At 42.5% G+C, this 15,998-nt stretch overlaps 6 protein-coding genes across 7 annotated transcripts; 2 read left to right on the plus strand and 4 right to left on the minus strand.

Moving 5' to 3' along the window:
* Window positions 1–226: 226 nt before the first annotated feature.
* LOC108045872 (polycomb protein esc) lies at window positions 227–2,500 on the minus strand. Its single transcript, XM_017125324.2, has 3 exons — window positions 2,121–2,500; window positions 1,863–2,052; window positions 227–1,467 (listed from the first exon to the last, which is right to left on the minus strand). Exons 1-3 carry the CDS (start codon window positions 2,498–2,500, stop codon window positions 568–570), a joined length of 1,470 nt encoding a protein of 489 aa, XP_016980813.1. The 3' UTR covers window positions 227–567.
* Window positions 2,501–2,550: 50 nt separating this feature from the next.
* Window positions 2,551–3,456, minus strand: LOC108045873 (augmin complex subunit dgt2). Its single transcript, XM_017125325.2, has 2 exons — window positions 3,146–3,456; window positions 2,551–3,087 (listed from the first exon to the last, which is right to left on the minus strand). Exons 1-2 carry the CDS (start codon window positions 3,375–3,377, stop codon window positions 2,609–2,611), a joined length of 711 nt encoding a protein of 236 aa, XP_016980814.1. The 5' UTR covers window positions 3,378–3,456; the 3' UTR covers window positions 2,551–2,608.
* Window positions 3,457–3,542: 86 nt separating this feature from the next.
* Window positions 3,543–4,795, plus strand: LOC108045858 (mitochondrial cardiolipin hydrolase). The gene has a single exon (XM_017125306.2). The coding sequence runs from the start codon at window positions 3,602–3,604 to the stop codon at window positions 4,382–4,384; it is 783 nt and encodes a 260-aa protein (XP_016980795.1). The 5' UTR covers window positions 3,543–3,601; the 3' UTR covers window positions 4,385–4,795.
* LOC108045860 lies at window positions 4,620–5,330 on the minus strand. Its single transcript, XM_017125307.2, has 2 exons — window positions 5,097–5,330; window positions 4,620–5,044 (listed from the first exon to the last, which is right to left on the minus strand). Exons 1-2 carry the CDS (start codon window positions 5,109–5,111, stop codon window positions 4,793–4,795), a joined length of 267 nt encoding a protein of 88 aa, XP_016980796.1. The 5' UTR covers window positions 5,112–5,330; the 3' UTR covers window positions 4,620–4,792.
* A 67-nt stretch (window positions 5,331–5,397) lies between these two features.
* On the plus strand, window positions 5,398–9,102 carry LOC108045856 (U4/U6.U5 tri-snRNP-associated protein 1). Its single transcript, XM_017125303.2, has 6 exons — window positions 5,398–5,729; window positions 6,029–6,984; window positions 7,041–7,588; window positions 7,654–8,424; window positions 8,483–8,708; window positions 8,771–9,102. Exons 1-6 carry the CDS (start codon window positions 5,480–5,482, stop codon window positions 8,924–8,926), a joined length of 2,907 nt encoding a protein of 968 aa, XP_016980792.1. The 5' UTR covers window positions 5,398–5,479; the 3' UTR covers window positions 8,927–9,102.
* Window positions 9,039–13,374, minus strand: LOC108045857 (protein-glucosylgalactosylhydroxylysine glucosidase). 2 transcript variants are annotated; one of them, XM_017125305.1, is made up of 6 exons: window positions 13,266–13,374; window positions 11,547–11,923; window positions 10,331–11,018; window positions 9,753–10,271; window positions 9,203–9,693; window positions 9,039–9,143 (listed from the first exon to the last, which is right to left on the minus strand). In XM_017125305.1, the coding sequence occupies exons 2-6, from the start codon at window positions 11,899–11,901 to the stop codon at window positions 9,094–9,096; spliced, it is 2,103 nt and encodes a 700-aa protein (XP_016980794.1). In that variant the 5' UTR covers window positions 11,902–11,923; window positions 13,266–13,374; the 3' UTR covers window positions 9,039–9,093. The 2 variants fall into 2 exon arrangements, with proteins under 2 accessions (XP_016980794.1, XP_016980793.1); XM_017125304.1 differs by lacking the exon at window positions 13,266–13,374 and adding an exon at window positions 12,118–12,225.
* Between the last annotated feature and the right edge of the window lie 2,624 nt (window positions 13,375–15,998).

Genomic DNA, 15,998 nt, shown 5'->3' on the forward strand with positions numbered 1-15,998 from the left:
ATATATTATAACCACGAATTTTATTAATTAAGTGTTTAAATATATAATGTTTGGTCAAAATAAAAGTTTCTTATTTTTATATTAAGTAAATAAATAAAAATACTGTTAAAGAGATACAATTTTTAACGACATTTCTTTATCCATGTATAGATTGACAAAATACATTTGTAAATATATTTTTTTATTTAACGTATATAGATTAATATAGTTACGGCATATTTTGAAATATAAATATATACTCAATCAATATTTATGTATATTATATTGTATTGTAAAAAATGTTAGTAAGAATTCTTACACTTTGAGAATAAAATAAGAGTTAAATAAATTAAAAAGTTACAAAAAAATGGTTTAATAAACAATAGTTTATAAAAGTGTTAATAAATAATTAACCTATGGGTTTCATTTATAAAACTATGGATCTAACACACGTCAAATAAATAATATTTAAGCTTAAGATATTTATACAAACTACATATCTGAAAGGTATCACCACTCTGAAGGGAAAACTTTTCACTTATTTAATATACCCTTGTTGGGTATAGCTTAAAATAATCCATAAGTTACCTAATTGACGCGATCCCATCGCCACACGGTGCTGTCATCGCAGACGCAGACCAAAATAGAACCGTCTTTGGAGAAAGAAGTCTGCCGGATGGTGGAGTTGCTCTTGGGATGAACCAGTTGACTGCATTTGGTCAGATTGGGATCGTTACAGTCGAGTTCCCACACAAAGGTGGTGCCCTGCTGGTTGCCCAAGGCCAGAATCTTTTGCCAGGCGTTGAAGGCGAAGCGCACAAACCAGATCTCGCACATCTTGTAGTCGAAGTGGTGTAGCACTGTGGTGGCCGACTCCTGGGGTTTTATTTCGTGCCAAGGGGCTGAAAGTTTGCCCGGCTTCCAGCACACAATCGAGTTCTCGCAGGACTTCGAGAAGACGAAGTCCCCAAACCACTGAACGCAATCCACATAGTTGCGATGAATATCCCTCGTGGAGAAGTCCGGAAAGTGCTCCTTGATGGTAGGAAATGGAGCAGTGTTCTTGTTGGGGCTGAAGCCAGAGCTTAGCTCTATGGCCTCCTTTATATCCGGCTTGTCCAAGCGCCACAGCTTCAGAGAGTGATCCATCCCACTGGACATGATGCGATCCCCGCGCAAATCAAAGTCAACGGACAGCACTTCATCCCGATGACCTTCCACTCCACCGAACACAGCCACACAGACGTCCGACTGGATGTTCCAGAGCCGCAACGAGTGATCCTTGCTGCCGGACAGAAGTAACTGCGGCCTGACCGGATGAAACTTGAGCTCATTAATTGCGTGCCCGTGACCAATGTAGTTCTTGCTGCATTGATGCTTCACTGGATTAAAAATCCGGATGACACCGCGGTAACCAGCCGCAGCCAGGACAGGATCGCCTGTTTCTGAGTCGTAGGACCAAGCGCACGTGTAGAAGCTTTCATCGGTCTTGAAAAGAGGAAATATAAAGAAGTTATAAATACAATAGTTATAATTCATAATACATGTAGATAGAAAAAACATCTGAAAGTTGTACCAAAGAAAATATTTAAACTGCTACTATTTCCTTTAAAATAAATTAATATTGATGATAATATTAGCATGGTTGCTAATGCTTTTAGTTTAAAAACCTTAAGCTAGCTTTGTATAAATAAAATAAAATTACTGACATTTTAGGACACCTTGTTAGAAAAAGCTATGTTGTTATCTAAAAGATAATTTTAAAAAAATTTATGAAGGAATTGATGTATCCTTAATCAGATGTAAAAGAGACATAAGCTCTTATCATAGGATATAGAATCCGCTTTCTGAATGGATATGGTGTTAAATGCTTGAGTACCTACATCGGGATCCGCATAGACCTGCAGCAGTCGAATGCCTTCATTGGACTCCTCGCCGTTACTCCTTTCGCATTCGTAGATGGAAACTCGATCCTTGCCAACGGTGGCAAACACCTGCGCATGGCTTCTGTCCAGGAACGGATTGAACTGCACCCCAAAGATCTGGTGGTTGTGATCCTCGCGGACATGGGAACTGCAATTAATTCGGTTATTAATACATATATATATAGTACTTATTTAATTTCACCAAAGAAATCCCACCTGTACTTGTAAAGCGGTTGAACCATTTTTGGAGCCTTAACACGCCGGCATAAGCGGTTCAGTTTTCGTGTGTTGGGCGATTTGCTCCTAGTGGTGGTTGTCGTGGTGCTGAACAAGCTGGCAGAGTCATCCCGATCCACGGAATCGGCTTCGTGCTCATCCTCTTGTTCTAAACCATTGCCGGCATTTGAGGAACTATTGCTCAGAATTGCCAATGCCTCTGGTGGGGACTGGGCTCGGGAATCCTCCTCCGCGGAGGGCTCTTCTCTGGGGGAAACCCGCTCATCAGGATTGGTTTCTGTCATGTTTGATAGTTTTAAAGCTTCCTTTTGTTTACAAATTGTTTGTTCGCCAGTGTGGCCTTGCGAAAAGTGAACCATGTAAAACCAGCGTTGCCACTCTGAATATTAAAAGTAGCCAAACGACCCTGTTTTACTAACAAATCTAATGTATTTAAATCTAATTCACATAGTTATAAATTGCTTTATCTACTTCTTGGGGGTCGGATTTTTGGCGGCGATAAGCTCGTCCAGGTGCGCTTCCACTTCCTTGTGCGCCTTAACACTGTTTTCAGTGCGGGAAGTGGCCTCTTGGACAAAGAAATCCCGCAGGAGTTCCGCTTTTGTTTGAACAAGTTGCGCCTGCGCCTCCTGCAATTTCAGTTCGTTGGCCAATTGCGGACCCAATTTCAGTTCGGCGGTGTCGTTAAGAAGCGAGCACTTGCGCCCCAGAAGCGCCACCAGCTGCTCCAGACCGCTGCGATGCTCCTCCTCTAGCCGCAAGATTTCTTTCTGGTCGGCACTCAAATCCTCCCCCTGGTTAAAGGCATCCGGAAACTCCTCGCGCATCCTGTCACCCAGTTCTGCAATGGGTTGTAGAGTGGCCCGTAGTTGGGCGGATAGTTTGTTGCGCACCGTCTTGCGATCCGTATAGCTCAAGGGCGGATAACTGCTGGCATTCGGCAGACCTGTGGGATAAATTACATGAATAAACACTGTCTTAACGACGATTTTAAAGGCATCTACCCAGCACTTGCTCCTGACCACTGCCTTCATTCTCGCCTAATCGCACATAGTTCCCAATGGAAACCAATTTAAGCGTTCTTTTGATTTCCGCACTCTGATTTGGCCCCAAATCCAGGCGACGCAGCTCGTCCAGCACTAATTTCAACTTGAGCACCTTCTTCAGTTCGGTATTGCGCGCCTCCCGCAGATCTTCGGATTCGCCGGGCAAGAGAGTGGTGGATGGATCATCCATTTAATAGGAGAAATGCTTCAATTGTCCAGAAATGTATTGTTTAATTCGAATGGGCAAGCGCATGGCCGCGATACGGCAACGCCACTGAAACAAAGTGTGGTCAAGGACCAGTTTAGAGAAAATATTGAAAGGTGTATTTAAAAAATACTAAGTACTGAAATACTGGTCCCACTTAGAGCGATATTTAAAGCGCAGTACTTTCAAAAAAATAAAATTATAATAAAATGTTGAATACCGCATTATTTATGCAGCAGATCCGAGAGCATCCCATTGTGGCCACCATCAGCATTGCCGCCGGCACCATCCTGGCATCAGAGGTGATCTGGAAGGCGGTTAAGTTCTTTCATAGCCAACTTTCGGGAAAAAGGCCCCTCCGCGTGCACGAAGTGCTCTCCTTCAATGAGCTTGGCGACATCTGCGCAGCGCAGCATCTTCGGAAGAGCATGCCGGGTTCACCGGAATTGACGAAATCGCCGGAACCGATTGTGTTGCAGTGCCGAAACATGTACTGCTCCCTGAGGAATGTTGGCAAGATAGTGGAGCAGATCGATCGTGCGGTGTACTCCCTTGACGTAGCCATCTACACCTTCTCTTCTCTAATTCTGGCCGACGCCTTTAAGAGAGCTCTACAGCGTGGCGTGAGTGTCAGGATCATCAGCGACCGGGAGATGGTCTTCTCCTCCGGATCACAGATCAATGTCCTGGCCTGCCTTGGAGTGCCGGTGCGCATGCCTATCACCTCGAAAATGATGCACAACAAGTACTGTGTAATAGATGGAGTGGAGCGCGTGGAGGAGATCCGGCGGCTCAAACAGCGCAAGTGGATTCGTCCATACTGCAGCGTCGTGGTCAGCGGTTCCGTCAACTGGACACGGCAGGGATTCGGAGGCAACTGGGAGAACTGCATCCTCAGTGAGGACAAGGAATTGGCGCGAATGTTTCAGGCAGATTTCACGCGCATGTGGAAGGCCTTCGAGAAGTCCGAGAATAACTTAAAGCAGGAATAGTTAATCAAAAATTCTTTAAACTTTGATAGCGGCAGCTCATTTCCAAATGGGTGAAATTTCACTCCACCAAATTAACATTCGTTCCTTTCAGAACCATACAACTAAACAATTAATAATACTTCAATTTCCAGTTCCTACATTCTGCAGATGTCAAACATTCGTACAATAATTAGGCTTTACATTAAGAAATGCAAAGATTTCTACCAAAAATAGCACGCAATGAAATATGCAATAATTTTTCTTTCGATGAAGTATAATGTAAAAAGTTACCTAGATTTTATGTTAAACGCCTTATGATCCTATATACGTAAAGGCATTTGTTATTGTTAATTAAGTCAGTAACAGAAAGTTTTAAGCTACAAATGTTCAGACTATGATTATGATGACATGAATCAAAACGACTCTAAACTACTTGTCTTGTTGTTTCAATTTTTCCACACGACGCGAAAATGTCTCCTTTAAACTATTGAGTCTTTCGATTTCTGCACGAATCTCCTGATATTCCAGGTAGGACACTCCAGATCTCATTAATATTTCCTGTTTGAGAATAAGCACGCGGGCAACTTCCTTTTGCTTGCGATGCAGGGCCGTCAATTTAATCGAAGCGGACGAGTCCTTAGGAGCCTTTGACTTCTTGGCTTTCTTTGATTTCTTTGACTTCTGTGGGTTTTAATGGTAAAGTTTCGTTTTTAATATTGCTTAATCTACTTACTTTAGTTACTTCCATTGTTTACTCCAAGATTTCCGCGTGGTGTTTTGTTATTATCTGCGTTGTGAATGGCAAAAGTTGCAGATGAAGATCTGGTGCCTTGAATTTGGATTGTTATTTTAAGGGGTTGTTGCTTTATAAATTTTAGTTAAATTCAGTTTATTTTGGTTAAAACTTTGCCGAAGAAATAATGCGCTATATAATATTAATAGTTTTTTATTACTTGGCTCTTTTGGTACGCCCATCGTTGTGAATGGCAGCTTCGAATACAGTATTTTTTGTGTGTATAATGTAGTATTTTTTAATTAATTATTTAATTTCCGTTTGCGGTCACACTTGCGTCGTTTATTGCTTTTTTTTGTGAAAATTTCTCTTATTTAAAAAAAATGGGTTCCTCGTCGTCCGGAAAGAAGCACAAAAAGGACAAGAAGAACCGGCATAGGTCGCGATCGCCGGAGCGCCAGCGCCGAGCCACGGAGGACGAGGATTTGACCATGGATCTGACCGACGACTCATCGTCGCGTCACAGACACCACAAGCACAAGAAGCACAAGGAGCACCGCCACAAGCATCACAAGCAAAAGGAGCGCGAGCGTCCCAGCGAGGTCATCTCCCTGGAGGAGTCGGACTCGGATAGTAAGTGTTTTCCCGCTTTTCTCCAAGTGCAGGCCAGGTTCAAGGGCGATTGCTGTGGACGGCGGATCCGGCAGAAAAGCGATAATCTGATTGACGGACCGTCCATGCCCGGCAACCGCCTTGGTCCTGCACTTTTCTTTTAACGGACGTACTAAACCCATCGTTGCGTTTCTCCTCGTTTCTCCTTTTCTTGCAGGTGGTCCGCTCCTGGAGCATATTGTGAGTGGGCGAGCAGAAGTGGTTGAAGCGATTGTCCTTCTGGTGATTAGACAGTTCTAACCGGTGCTCCTTACTTACAGGTTCCGACTGCGTGGAGGTTCCGGTGCAGGAGCAGGGCAAAGTCAGGGATGCCAGGGAAGCCCCCGATCGCGAGCGGGATTCTGGACGCGAGCGTGATCTTCTAAGGGAAAGGGAGCGGGACCGGGAACGCGAGAGGGAACGCGATAGAGACCGTGAAAAGGAGCGCGAAAATCAGCGTGAAAGGGAGCGCGAGAAGGAGCGCCTCAAGGAGCGGGAGGAACGTGAAAGGGAGCGCGAGAAGGAGCGCGAAAAGGAACGCCTCAAGGAGCGCGAAAGGGAACGCCTAAAGGAGCGTGAGAGGGAACGGGAACGCGAACGCGAACGGGAGCTCACCGCTCCTCCACCTCCGCAAATCTCCAGGCATGCCGAATATGAATCCCGAAGAGAACGAGAAATCGAGAGGGAGCGGGAAGCCCGTAAGCGCTCGGGTAGAGAGCGGGAGCGGGAACGAAACCGTGAACGTTCCCGATCCCAGTCGCCTCCGTCGGCCACCCGTAAACCCGCCGCAAAGGAACGCGAGGCCTCATCACGTTCCTACTCGCCCATACCTGAAAACGGAGCCGGGGATGTCCTCTCCATTACGGAGACTAATAAACTTCGTGCCAAGCTGGGCCTCAAGCCACTCGAGATGGAAAGTGGTCCCAGCAAGGTGACGCCGACCGCCGGAAACGGTAGCCAGGCCGAGAGCAAGAAATCCTCTGGCGATGCCGATCTATCATCTTACAAAGATGAATGGGGCGAATTCCTGCACAAGCCGGCGGACAACCTAAAGGAGAAGAAGCAGGCAGAGAAGTTGCGCGAGAAGCTTAAGCAGCGCAAAGAAAAGCGGTTTTTGGAAGAGCGCCTTGCTCGCATTAAAACGCTGGGAGAGTCTGACGAGGAAACGGACAATGTATCCAAATGGGTGGACAAGAACAAGCGAGTGGTTAACGAACGCGAAGAGGCGAGGCGTAAGGTAATTACATTAATATCTTTTAATTATTTAATATAATATGCATTTCTTAATTTCAGGCCAAAGAGCTGGAGGAGCTGGATGAGGCCTTTGGCGTTTCAGAGCTGCTTGAGAAAGAGAAAACCAAAGCCCGTCAACGCGCCTATGGCGATAGCAACTTAAAGGGCCTGCGAGTGGATCACGACATGGATGATTTTGGCGAAGGACGCACCGTCATCCTAACACTCAAGGATCAAGATGTGCTAAACGAAGAGGAGGGCGATACTCTAGTCAATGTCAACATGCTCGACGAAGAGCGCTACAAGAAGAATGTGACCAACAAAAAGCTGAATCCGCTCAGTTATGGTTACAATGTGTACGAAGAGCAGTACGATGAGTTGGGCAATCCAATCGAGCGTTCTGTGTTGGAAAAGTACGATGATGACATCGAGGGTCAACCAAAAAAGCGCAAGAACTTTGTGATCGGGGAAAATATGGATGAAGAGAGGGAACACAGACGAAAGCTCCTTGAGATTAAAACCAAATTAGCCGGCAAACGCTTGGAAACCTTGGAGGATACCAATCTGCAGCTGGCATCGGACACGTACAGTACTGAAGAGTTGGCCAAGTAAATTTGAATGCTCTTTATTAAAACCCATTTAGTTTTTATTAATAATATACATTTTCTTGTAGATTCAAGAAGCCAAAGAAAAAGGTTAAGAAACTCCGCCAAAAACTAAAAGCAGACGATCTTGAGTCTTTAATGGAGCCAGGAACGTCAGCTTCCTCAAACTTTGGTAGTCGTGGTGGACGTTATCGTGATCACGAGGATGAGGTCATGGAGCTGGAGGCCGTTAAAACTGAAGTCAAGGTGGAAGCTGAGGATGATGATTTAGAAAGGGTTTTAGCAAAGGCTCGAAAACTAAAACAGAAGGAGAATATTATTAAGAAGTCATTACCCGTCGATTTCGAATGCATTCAGCGGGAGATCAAACCCGAACCCGTAGAGGAGAACAGTTCTGAAGTAGCCTCTACTGGTGTAGATGCCAACATCGTGTTAAATGCCACTGCTGAGTTTTGCCGTACATTGGGTGATATACCCACGTACGGGATGGCGGGCAACCGAAACGAGGACTCCAATGACATGTTGGACTTTGACAAGACCGATCAGCCAGAGGAGCACATGGACACGCAAGACGACGAGCCCGCCCTGAGTCATGGAACCTGGAATTCAGTCAATCCCGATGAAGTCATGCAGCCCGCCGACTTGGACAATCTGGGAGAGGATCTGGAGGATCGTGCCATTTTGGATGAGGAGCCTGATGTGGGCGCTGGTGTAGCGAATGCTTTGCGCCTGGCTCTGTCCAAGGGTTACCTCGAAAAGGAGGAAAAGAATAGGCCTAGCAACACGAAAATGGCCCATTTGCAGGCCAAGAACTACTCTATTGAAGACAAAGCTGCTGGGTAAGTTAAGAACTTCTCCTAAGAGAAAACCTTTTAATGGTATGTCTTGTCTTCGCAGTGAGGACGACAAGGTTGGACGTCGTGATCGGTTCCACTTTGGGCCAATTACGGACTTCAAGGACAAGGAGACCTTCAAGCCTAATGTCAAGCTGGACTATATTGACGACAATGGTCGCATATTGAACCTGAAAGAGGCTTTCCGGTATTTGTCGCATAAGTTCCACGGCAAGGGACCGGGAAAGAATAAGATTGAAAAGCGTCTGAAGAAAATGGAGCAGGATGGGGTGAGTTGCCCATTAAATAAATTGTTAAATTGTTTATTAATTGATAAATCCTTTCCTTGCAGTTAATGAAGACCATGAGCTCGACTGACACACCATTGGGCACTCTGACCATGTTGCAGCAAAAGCAAAAGGAGACCAAAACCGCTTACGTGGTGCTCAGTGGCAGCAACAAAAATGCGCCCGGTGTCAGCGGCTCCTCTATAGCCAAATTCAAGTAGAGAAGGCATCAAGAAATCGATTTAACTACCAAGATAACCAAGATACCATAACCAAATGCAATAGATACTTTCTAATCCGCGTACTAAATAATTAAGTTCAGAACTCTACCTATGCATCCGGCCCAAATATGTAATTCTCTTCATATTTATTCAAATACACTTTGGATTTATCTCAAGAAACTGATTTCGATGGGGGGATCCTCGTTCCTATGGGTAACTAAAAAAGAAAAAAAACAGGTAACTTACGAACGAATATGAAAGAAGCCCACAACTTACAGTTAAAGGATCTGCCAAGAAACGTCCTCCTCTGATCTTGAACCATCTGGAAACCCGGACCAAACCTGTCCCAACAGACAATTTCGCTGGATTGAAACCTGATGGTAAAGCTACACTTAGCATCTTCATATGGAATAGAATTGATATGGATCTCGTCTACGTTTGGGGGCGTTAAAGTTCGACGTATAATCATCGAAAACTGGTCACCAACCCTGCCAAAGTCCAGGCCGCCGTAACCGAAGATCAAGGTCTGCAGGAAGCCACCGATGCCGGTGAGGAAATTCGCCGATCCTTCGTAGCCGAGCGGGGTCTCACTCCACACCTTGAACTCGGGTCTAACATAGCTCTTGTAGCCACGCTCGAAATACTCGTTGGCCAGCTTATCCTGCCTGGAGACAAGATAATTGGCGGAGAACATGGACCAGGTCATCGCAGGACCCGATTCTCGGGTTGCATTTGCATAAAAGCGAAGATCATTTAAGTGTGTGGAGCTTAAAGGGAATTGGAATTACGTATTGGGATTATACCAACCATGAATTTGTATTATTACCTGATATCGAATCGTAACGGATACCCAAGTAGAATGGTGTCCGCCTGCTTCACAGTGGTGTTTAGGATATAACCCTGGTGCTGGGGATGGTAGTTAAGGACCTCATCCTGTAGAATCAGCAATCGGTCGCTAAGCTCACGCCATCTTTCAAAGAGTTCTGTGCTGGTGTTCCCACACATTGGACCCAACCACTCGGCAAAATCCAATGCAATTTTAGAAACAGCATTTGTGTACACATTATCATTTACGTCCGGGTGATCCTCATCGGGTCCCATTACCTTAAGGAAGTGGCACATATTTTGGGAATCGTCACACGATGCCCGACTCACCAGGAACTTGGCCACCTCTGCGGCTATGGGCCAAGCTGTATTACAGGCCCACTCCTTATCCAATGATTGGGAGTAGAACCTTTGGAGAGCAAAGGATATATCGGGGGATATGTGAATCTCCTGTTGCGCCACTTCGGGGCAGCAGGGATTGGTGACCTCAGTCCCAGTGTAGGCACTTTCCCAGGGAAACCTGAAGAGTATTAGGAGAAATACAATTTATATTTAACACAACTCCATTAAGAATCTCACCTGGCTCCCTTATAGCCAGTGGCATTGGCATGATATTTAGCTGCCTCTAATTTCCTGTGTCGGTAGTCCAACACCTGTTTTGCGTACTCCAAGCCGAATTGAGTGACCACCGGCAGCATCCAGATCTCGGTGTCCCAAAAGTTGTGCCCCTGATAATCCGCCTCCAGGTTGCCACGTCCCAAGCCAGTGGGACTCAATCCATAGAATGGTTCGTTTTTCTGATTGGTATTAATTGACGGTAGAGAACTAACCAAATAAAAGATGCCAGCGTTAACAATTTGGGAGAGCTCTAGAGCATCACCCTTCAGTTCAATGGAGAATTCGTTGTCCCAAAAGCTGTTCCACGATTCTGTGTGCTTCTGGAGAAGAGTTCTGGAGCTTAACTTGAGCACATCTTGGAGTTCCTTTCGGGCAACACTTTCGTCTCTATCCATGGTGATGATAATGCTATAGCTCAACTGCTCCTGCCAGGTGGGCCATTGCACTTGTAAGGGTTGCTCCAAGGATTGACTGAACAGGACAAAGATCTCCTGGGGATCCGTTTGAAATTTCTCAAACTCAAGAACCTTTGTGCGACCCCGAAGAGTGCGATAATCTCCGCTGGAAGAGCTGCCATTGCTCACAAGTACAAAATCAAAGGCATCGCTGGAGTTACCGGGATACTGAGTAAGCTTCAGGAACTTTGGAGCTAAAAAGTATAAATATGCAATGTAAGTAACTTTGCCCAAGACAAATAGAAAAAATCTAGGGTAAATTTAATTTAAAATTAAATTAAATATTCTTTATGTAACTTAATATAACACTTTGATTTTTTTTTTTAACCACATTAAAAATTTAAATCGATCGAGATCAATACAAACGAAGATATGGGCCCATATAGTCATTTATTTTGAACGCCTCATTAAAAAAATACATTTTTTTTAATCAGTGAACGCTTTTATCCAAAATCTGACAAACCGATTTCCAAAATGACAAGATGTCATAACTAATTTAAAGAATTAAAAAAAAACTAACCAAACGTGTTTCTAAGAAATTAAAATTGCTTTACAAAATAAATGTGGTCAAACCCGCAGTCTTTTCATAATCACATAAAGCTAAAAATTATCACATTTGATTTTTCATAAAATTTAATAATTTTTAAAATACAATATTAATATATGTTATAGGCAATATCCAATTCTTCTTTAAATAATAATACAACTTTAAGTTTACCCACCGTTAGCTCTCGTATTTCGGCTGTCAAGCCTGGTAACTACCACTTCATAGACCAAAGCACGATTGTAGAACTTGTGTGTATAGGTTCTCTGTTCCACTGTAAATCCTAGTTTTCTGTAGGTTGTTCGTTCGCGGAAGTAGCCATCTCGCAGATCCATCTCGTAGCTTGTTCCATTTACCTCCACATCCTCTCCAGAGGCACATCCGAACCGATCACAAACTTCCGAGCTGATGTTTAGCCAGTTGGGGATGCGAGCTCGTTTGCTATTACCTCCGGCTCCGTTGTAGACTCCGTTCATGAAGATAGCATCTCCGAAAACCGTATAGCCCAGATGGCCATTGCCCAGGGTGGGCATAAAATTCAAGTCCGGGGGAAGACTGTGAAATCGCATTTATTATTATTGTTATTGGGAGTAAAAAGCAATAATTTCGCTTACTTATATAAAAGTATAATTACAAAGAATAATATGTATGCGTGTAATGAAAACCTACATTGTTTTGATATCAAGAGCTTACAAAACTGATTTCCCTAGACATTTTACGTGTTGTAAAATATATAATTAAAATCCTACCTGTGAGATTTTAAAAGATATGTTTCTGGCGTTTCAGCGAAGCAGCCCTTAAGAAGCGCTATATTTACGATGAACCAAATACTTTTCAGCATATTTTCGCGATCTACTATGTGGCAAGGTCCAAACTATACTAATTTCGTTTCTCACTTCAGACAATTGCAAGTCTCTTGAATTTGATTAGAAAGCTGATAATGAGATTTAATCTCTGCGGGGAGCAATGAAGCGCATTAGTTGAACGCTTTTCTTAGTACCTCGGTGATTTCCCTAGCTCTTAAGTGCCTTCTTATCAGTTCACATTTTGCTATAGAACTTTACTCTAATATGTGGTTAATTAATTGTTACAAAAAGAGATTACAGTATCTTATCGATTAGTTTCTAGGCCCCGAAACACTTTCTCCTTAATATTATTTGTTGTGTCTTATTGAGACAACCCCTTTCTAATCTACCAGTTACTTCTATATTAAAACAATTTTTAGCTTAAATATATTTAAATTATGATTGTTTATTCCCAATTTGTTTTGGCTATCGTAACTTTTCTGCTTTATTATTTAATAGTATTGTAAACCCATAAATTTGGATTTTAACAATATCTTCTTTTTGTTGATTAACTCATTTTGTACAGCTGCTCGTAAAACCTGGCAAAAACATTGACCAAAGGAAAGGGAAGTCTTTCGGCATTGAGCTCAGTTTTTCTACATCAATGCCGATAATATTGTCCCATGTCCAAAGGCAATTGGCATTCTTCCCAAGCACTTGAAAACAATAAAAAAGTAAAACACGAGGAGAGAACTACACACAAGTGGCTGAGTTTTTATTGCATCGCACTAAGAGATCTGAATGGGCAGACAAGAAATCGACTTGGATGGGCCAAGATTATCAAGACGGAGATTAGACGTGACCCAAAGAGAAGATGCGAGTGCTGAATGGAGGCACAATCATGGGAAATCTTCTAATGTACGAGAAAAACTCGAAATAAAATAAGAATAAAAGTCATTAAAGATTGACTACTGTCAGGTGGCGAAGGCCTGATCTCTGTGGCTGGGTGGCCCTAGACTACATTCTTTTCACTATTTTTTCAGTTTTTTAATGATATTTTCATAATTCCTAGTTACAAGGTAATTATGGTCTTTGTTGTCGACTCTAATTACCTGGGAGTCAACGTCTGCCCTTTCCCACATCGGATGTTGGCCGTACTTCATACTGAGCTTTACATCTGGCCGGATCGGAACGTATCCGAAATATCCAACGCCATCTTAGTATCTGACAACCAAGCGTAACCAGGCAAAGAACCGACTAGCTATAACCGATATGCGTTCGTGACTGGAACCCCATTTGACGGCTCTGTTACCCCAATGTATACATCTGTATCGGTACACTCGAATTGCATTTTTATTTGATCTAAGTTCATTCAATCATAGGTACATTTAAGTCATACAATTTTTAAAAATATTATCTAAGTAATAGTTTTTGAAGAGACTTTAATAATTACTTATTTCCAATCTTTAAAAAAACCAATTCATGTCAATCACAAAATTTGGTATATTTCTAATTTATTGAAATTGATGATAAAATTATTTTCAAAAGTTTAGAATAGGAACAAATAGTACTAACTGCTATGACATCAAATACATATAATCTAGATGTTGGGATTCTGAATATATATTCAAAATGTAATTTAATGTTGTCTAATAAGGGATGATCGTCATTTGGTTTGGCACTTTACAAATTTAAAGTATTTGTAGTTCATACAAAGTAAATAATTTATACTTGGTTTAATTTCAGGACCGTCTACTTCATCTTTACGCAGTTTCTCGTGCATTGGCTTAAATTTGATATTTCTGTCTGGCTTTTCACTTTTTATAACACACACACCGTAATTCCACATTACGAATACTTCGAAATTGCCATTGTTTTACAATTTAAAAAGAAAATATATTAAAGTCTGTATGACTTTTTGTAAACCCTAGTCTAACATAGTTTGCTGGCATTATAATTTTATAATAGTTTTTAAGAGTGTATCTTTATCTGAATCTTACCGGGCTATAGTTCTCTCTCCGGTGCTCCGAAGTTCGGTTCAGCTGAGCTCGGCACTAATTTTAATGGCGTTACGCCGCGATAGGTTTTCTGCTCAAGATCCATAAAGAAATGCTCAGGTGTTCGGTCCCCAGTTGGAGTGTTCGGGTTGGTGAGTCTTCTACGGCTGTGGTTTGGGTTGGCACGAGATCTCCATCGACGAGTATGTGGGGCTCCTCCGTGATTTACCCTTTTCCAGCGCATCATCCCCCGCCACATATGGTGTGTGTGTGCTATGTGGTGCTTTAAAAGAAGTCAAAGTCGGGGCTCTATCGCGATGTTCTCGCTTGCCGAAGCGTAACTGAAATATTAAAAACAATTTTTCCGTTTTTTTGTCTTGTTGTTGTTTTGGCTTTTGTTATTGGTATTGTCGGCCATTTTGCTGGCGGTTTTGGTTTGGTTTGGCGTCAGATTTTGTTTTCTTTCGTGTTTTATTTGACGTGTTTTTCGTTGTTTTTTTTCGCCAACCTGTTGGCCGAAAAGTCGCGTCGAGAAATTTACGCAACGAAGCGTTACCAATGAGTTTCCGCTTTTGGAGGCATTGGGCTTAGTTGTTGCCACCCGATGTTTGTAATGCCATGCGATGCCCAGAAGTTGCAAAAACAAAATATAAATGTAGTTAAACCGAGCCGATTTGGTGGGGACTTTACGTTTTAAAGGGCCCAACTTAAAGATAAAATAACTTACTTCATTATTTATGAACTTAAAGTTGTATTTGGGGGTCACACTAAAAACTGTTTCAATCAAATACATAATAATTTCAGTCGGATTTGGTTAAAAGAGATTTCTATGACCATGGGATGTCATAACTTTAATAACATTCAAAATAATGATTCTATTGAATTATTTTGCATTAGTTTAAAATGAGTTAAATATAAAATCGAAAAAAAAAGGAATTATCGGTAAACTTTCGACTTTATTCTGAGGAAAGTATGTTTAGGTATAAAGTGAAATCAAAAGTGACAGCATATAAAAAGTACAAAATTATATATTGGAATGTATAAAAAATTATGAAATTATGTTGAAAATCAGTTCAAGTATTTTATATTTTCGGAATAATAGCAAGGCCAGCTATCCAGTTCATTCTTCACACTACTTTCTAATCGAAACGAAATTACGAAATAATTTTGAACTTTTAAAAAGTTTTTTCCTCAACCCTCGGTACCCGCTGTGGCTTAAACCATTGCTCGCGTTTTAAAGTTTTTTGGGCCTAGTGTTTTTCTGCCTAATTTGTGAACCGAAAATGAAACGCGTGTGAAAATCATGTTTATTGTGCGGCCACCCAGCCATTGTTACATACAATGTGCCAAGAGGAGGGACACATTAATACAGGCAGCCAGCAATCATTTGCTTTCCCCTGGCACGGCTTGGCTTTATTTTTTGGTTTTTGGTCCCAAGTTTTGGGTGTTTTCCAACTGTGAGTCGGGAGCCGCCTAATTGTTGTAATTTGCCTAGATATTATATTTATTGTTCGCCAGATAATTATGATGATTATCTATGAAACGGAGTGTTTAAAACGTTTTCCGCTGGCCTGGGAACCAAAGGCCGAAAAGAGCTGAGAGCCAACCCCACCGAGCATTTGCAACTCAATTATGGGCGAGCAGCGGCTTCTGGCTCATCTTCACCAGCTGCGGCTGCTTCATTATGCACCTGACCACTCGTGCAATTTCTAGCTGATAATTTGCATTATTTTGTGCGCCCAGGTGGCTGCAGTCGGAGCAGCAACATCCATGGCTACGGCTTCTGCCTTATTCATGGATGATCTCACGCGTTGAGCACTCGCTTTAATTACACTGCACAGAAGGAAT

Source organism: Drosophila rhopaloa, unplaced genomic scaffold (genome assembly GCF_018152115.1).
Source record: "Drosophila rhopaloa isolate 14029-0021.01 unplaced genomic scaffold, ASM1815211v1 contig_2, whole genome shotgun sequence".
Classification (NCBI taxonomy): Eukaryota; Metazoa; Arthropoda; class Insecta; order Diptera; family Drosophilidae; genus Drosophila; species Drosophila rhopaloa.

Coding starts and splice junctions, on each gene's coding strand:
- LOC108045872 (XM_017125324.2), bottom strand. CDS start 2,500: ATGGTTCACTTTTCGCAAGGCCACACTGGCGAACAAACAATTTGTAAA. Junction 2,053..2,120: donor CAACCGCTTTACAAGTACAG/GTGGGATTTCTT, acceptor AATTAATTGCAG/TTCCCATGTCCGCGAGGATC. Junction 1,468..1,862: donor AGGTCTATGCGGATCCCGAT/GTAGGTACTCAA, acceptor CCTCTTTTCAAG/ACCGATGAAAGCTTCTACAC.
- LOC108045873 (XM_017125325.2), bottom strand. CDS start 3,377: ATGGATGATCCATCCACCACTCTCTTGCCCGGCGAATCCGAAGATCTG. Junction 3,088..3,145: donor TGGTCAGGAGCAAGTGCTGG/GTAGATGCCTTT, acceptor TTTATCCCACAG/GTCTGCCGAATGCCAGCAGT.
- LOC108045858 (XM_017125306.2), top strand. CDS start 3,602: ATGTTGAATACCGCATTATTTATGCAGCAGATCCGAGAGCATCCCATT.
- LOC108045856 (XM_017125303.2), top strand. CDS start 5,480: ATGGGTTCCTCGTCGTCCGGAAAGAAGCACAAAAAGGACAAGAAGAAC. Junction 6,985..7,040: donor GCGAAGAGGCGAGGCGTAAG/GTAATTACATTA, acceptor TCTTAATTTCAG/GCCAAAGAGCTGGAGGAGCT. Junction 8,425..8,482: donor ATTGAAGACAAAGCTGCTGG/GTAAGTTAAGAA, acceptor TTGTCTTCGCAG/TGAGGACGACAAGGTTGGAC.
- LOC108045857 (XM_017125304.1), bottom strand. CDS start 12,209: ATGCTGAAAAGTATTTGGTTCATCGTAAATATAGCGCTTCTTAAGGGC. Junction 11,019..11,546: donor CCGAAATACGAGAGCTAACG/GTGGGTAAACTT, acceptor TATACTTTTTAG/CTCCAAAGTTCCTGAAGCTT. Junction 9,694..9,752: donor CCGTTACGATTCGATATCAG/GTAATAATACAA, acceptor ATTCCCTTTAAG/CTCCACACACTTAAATGATC.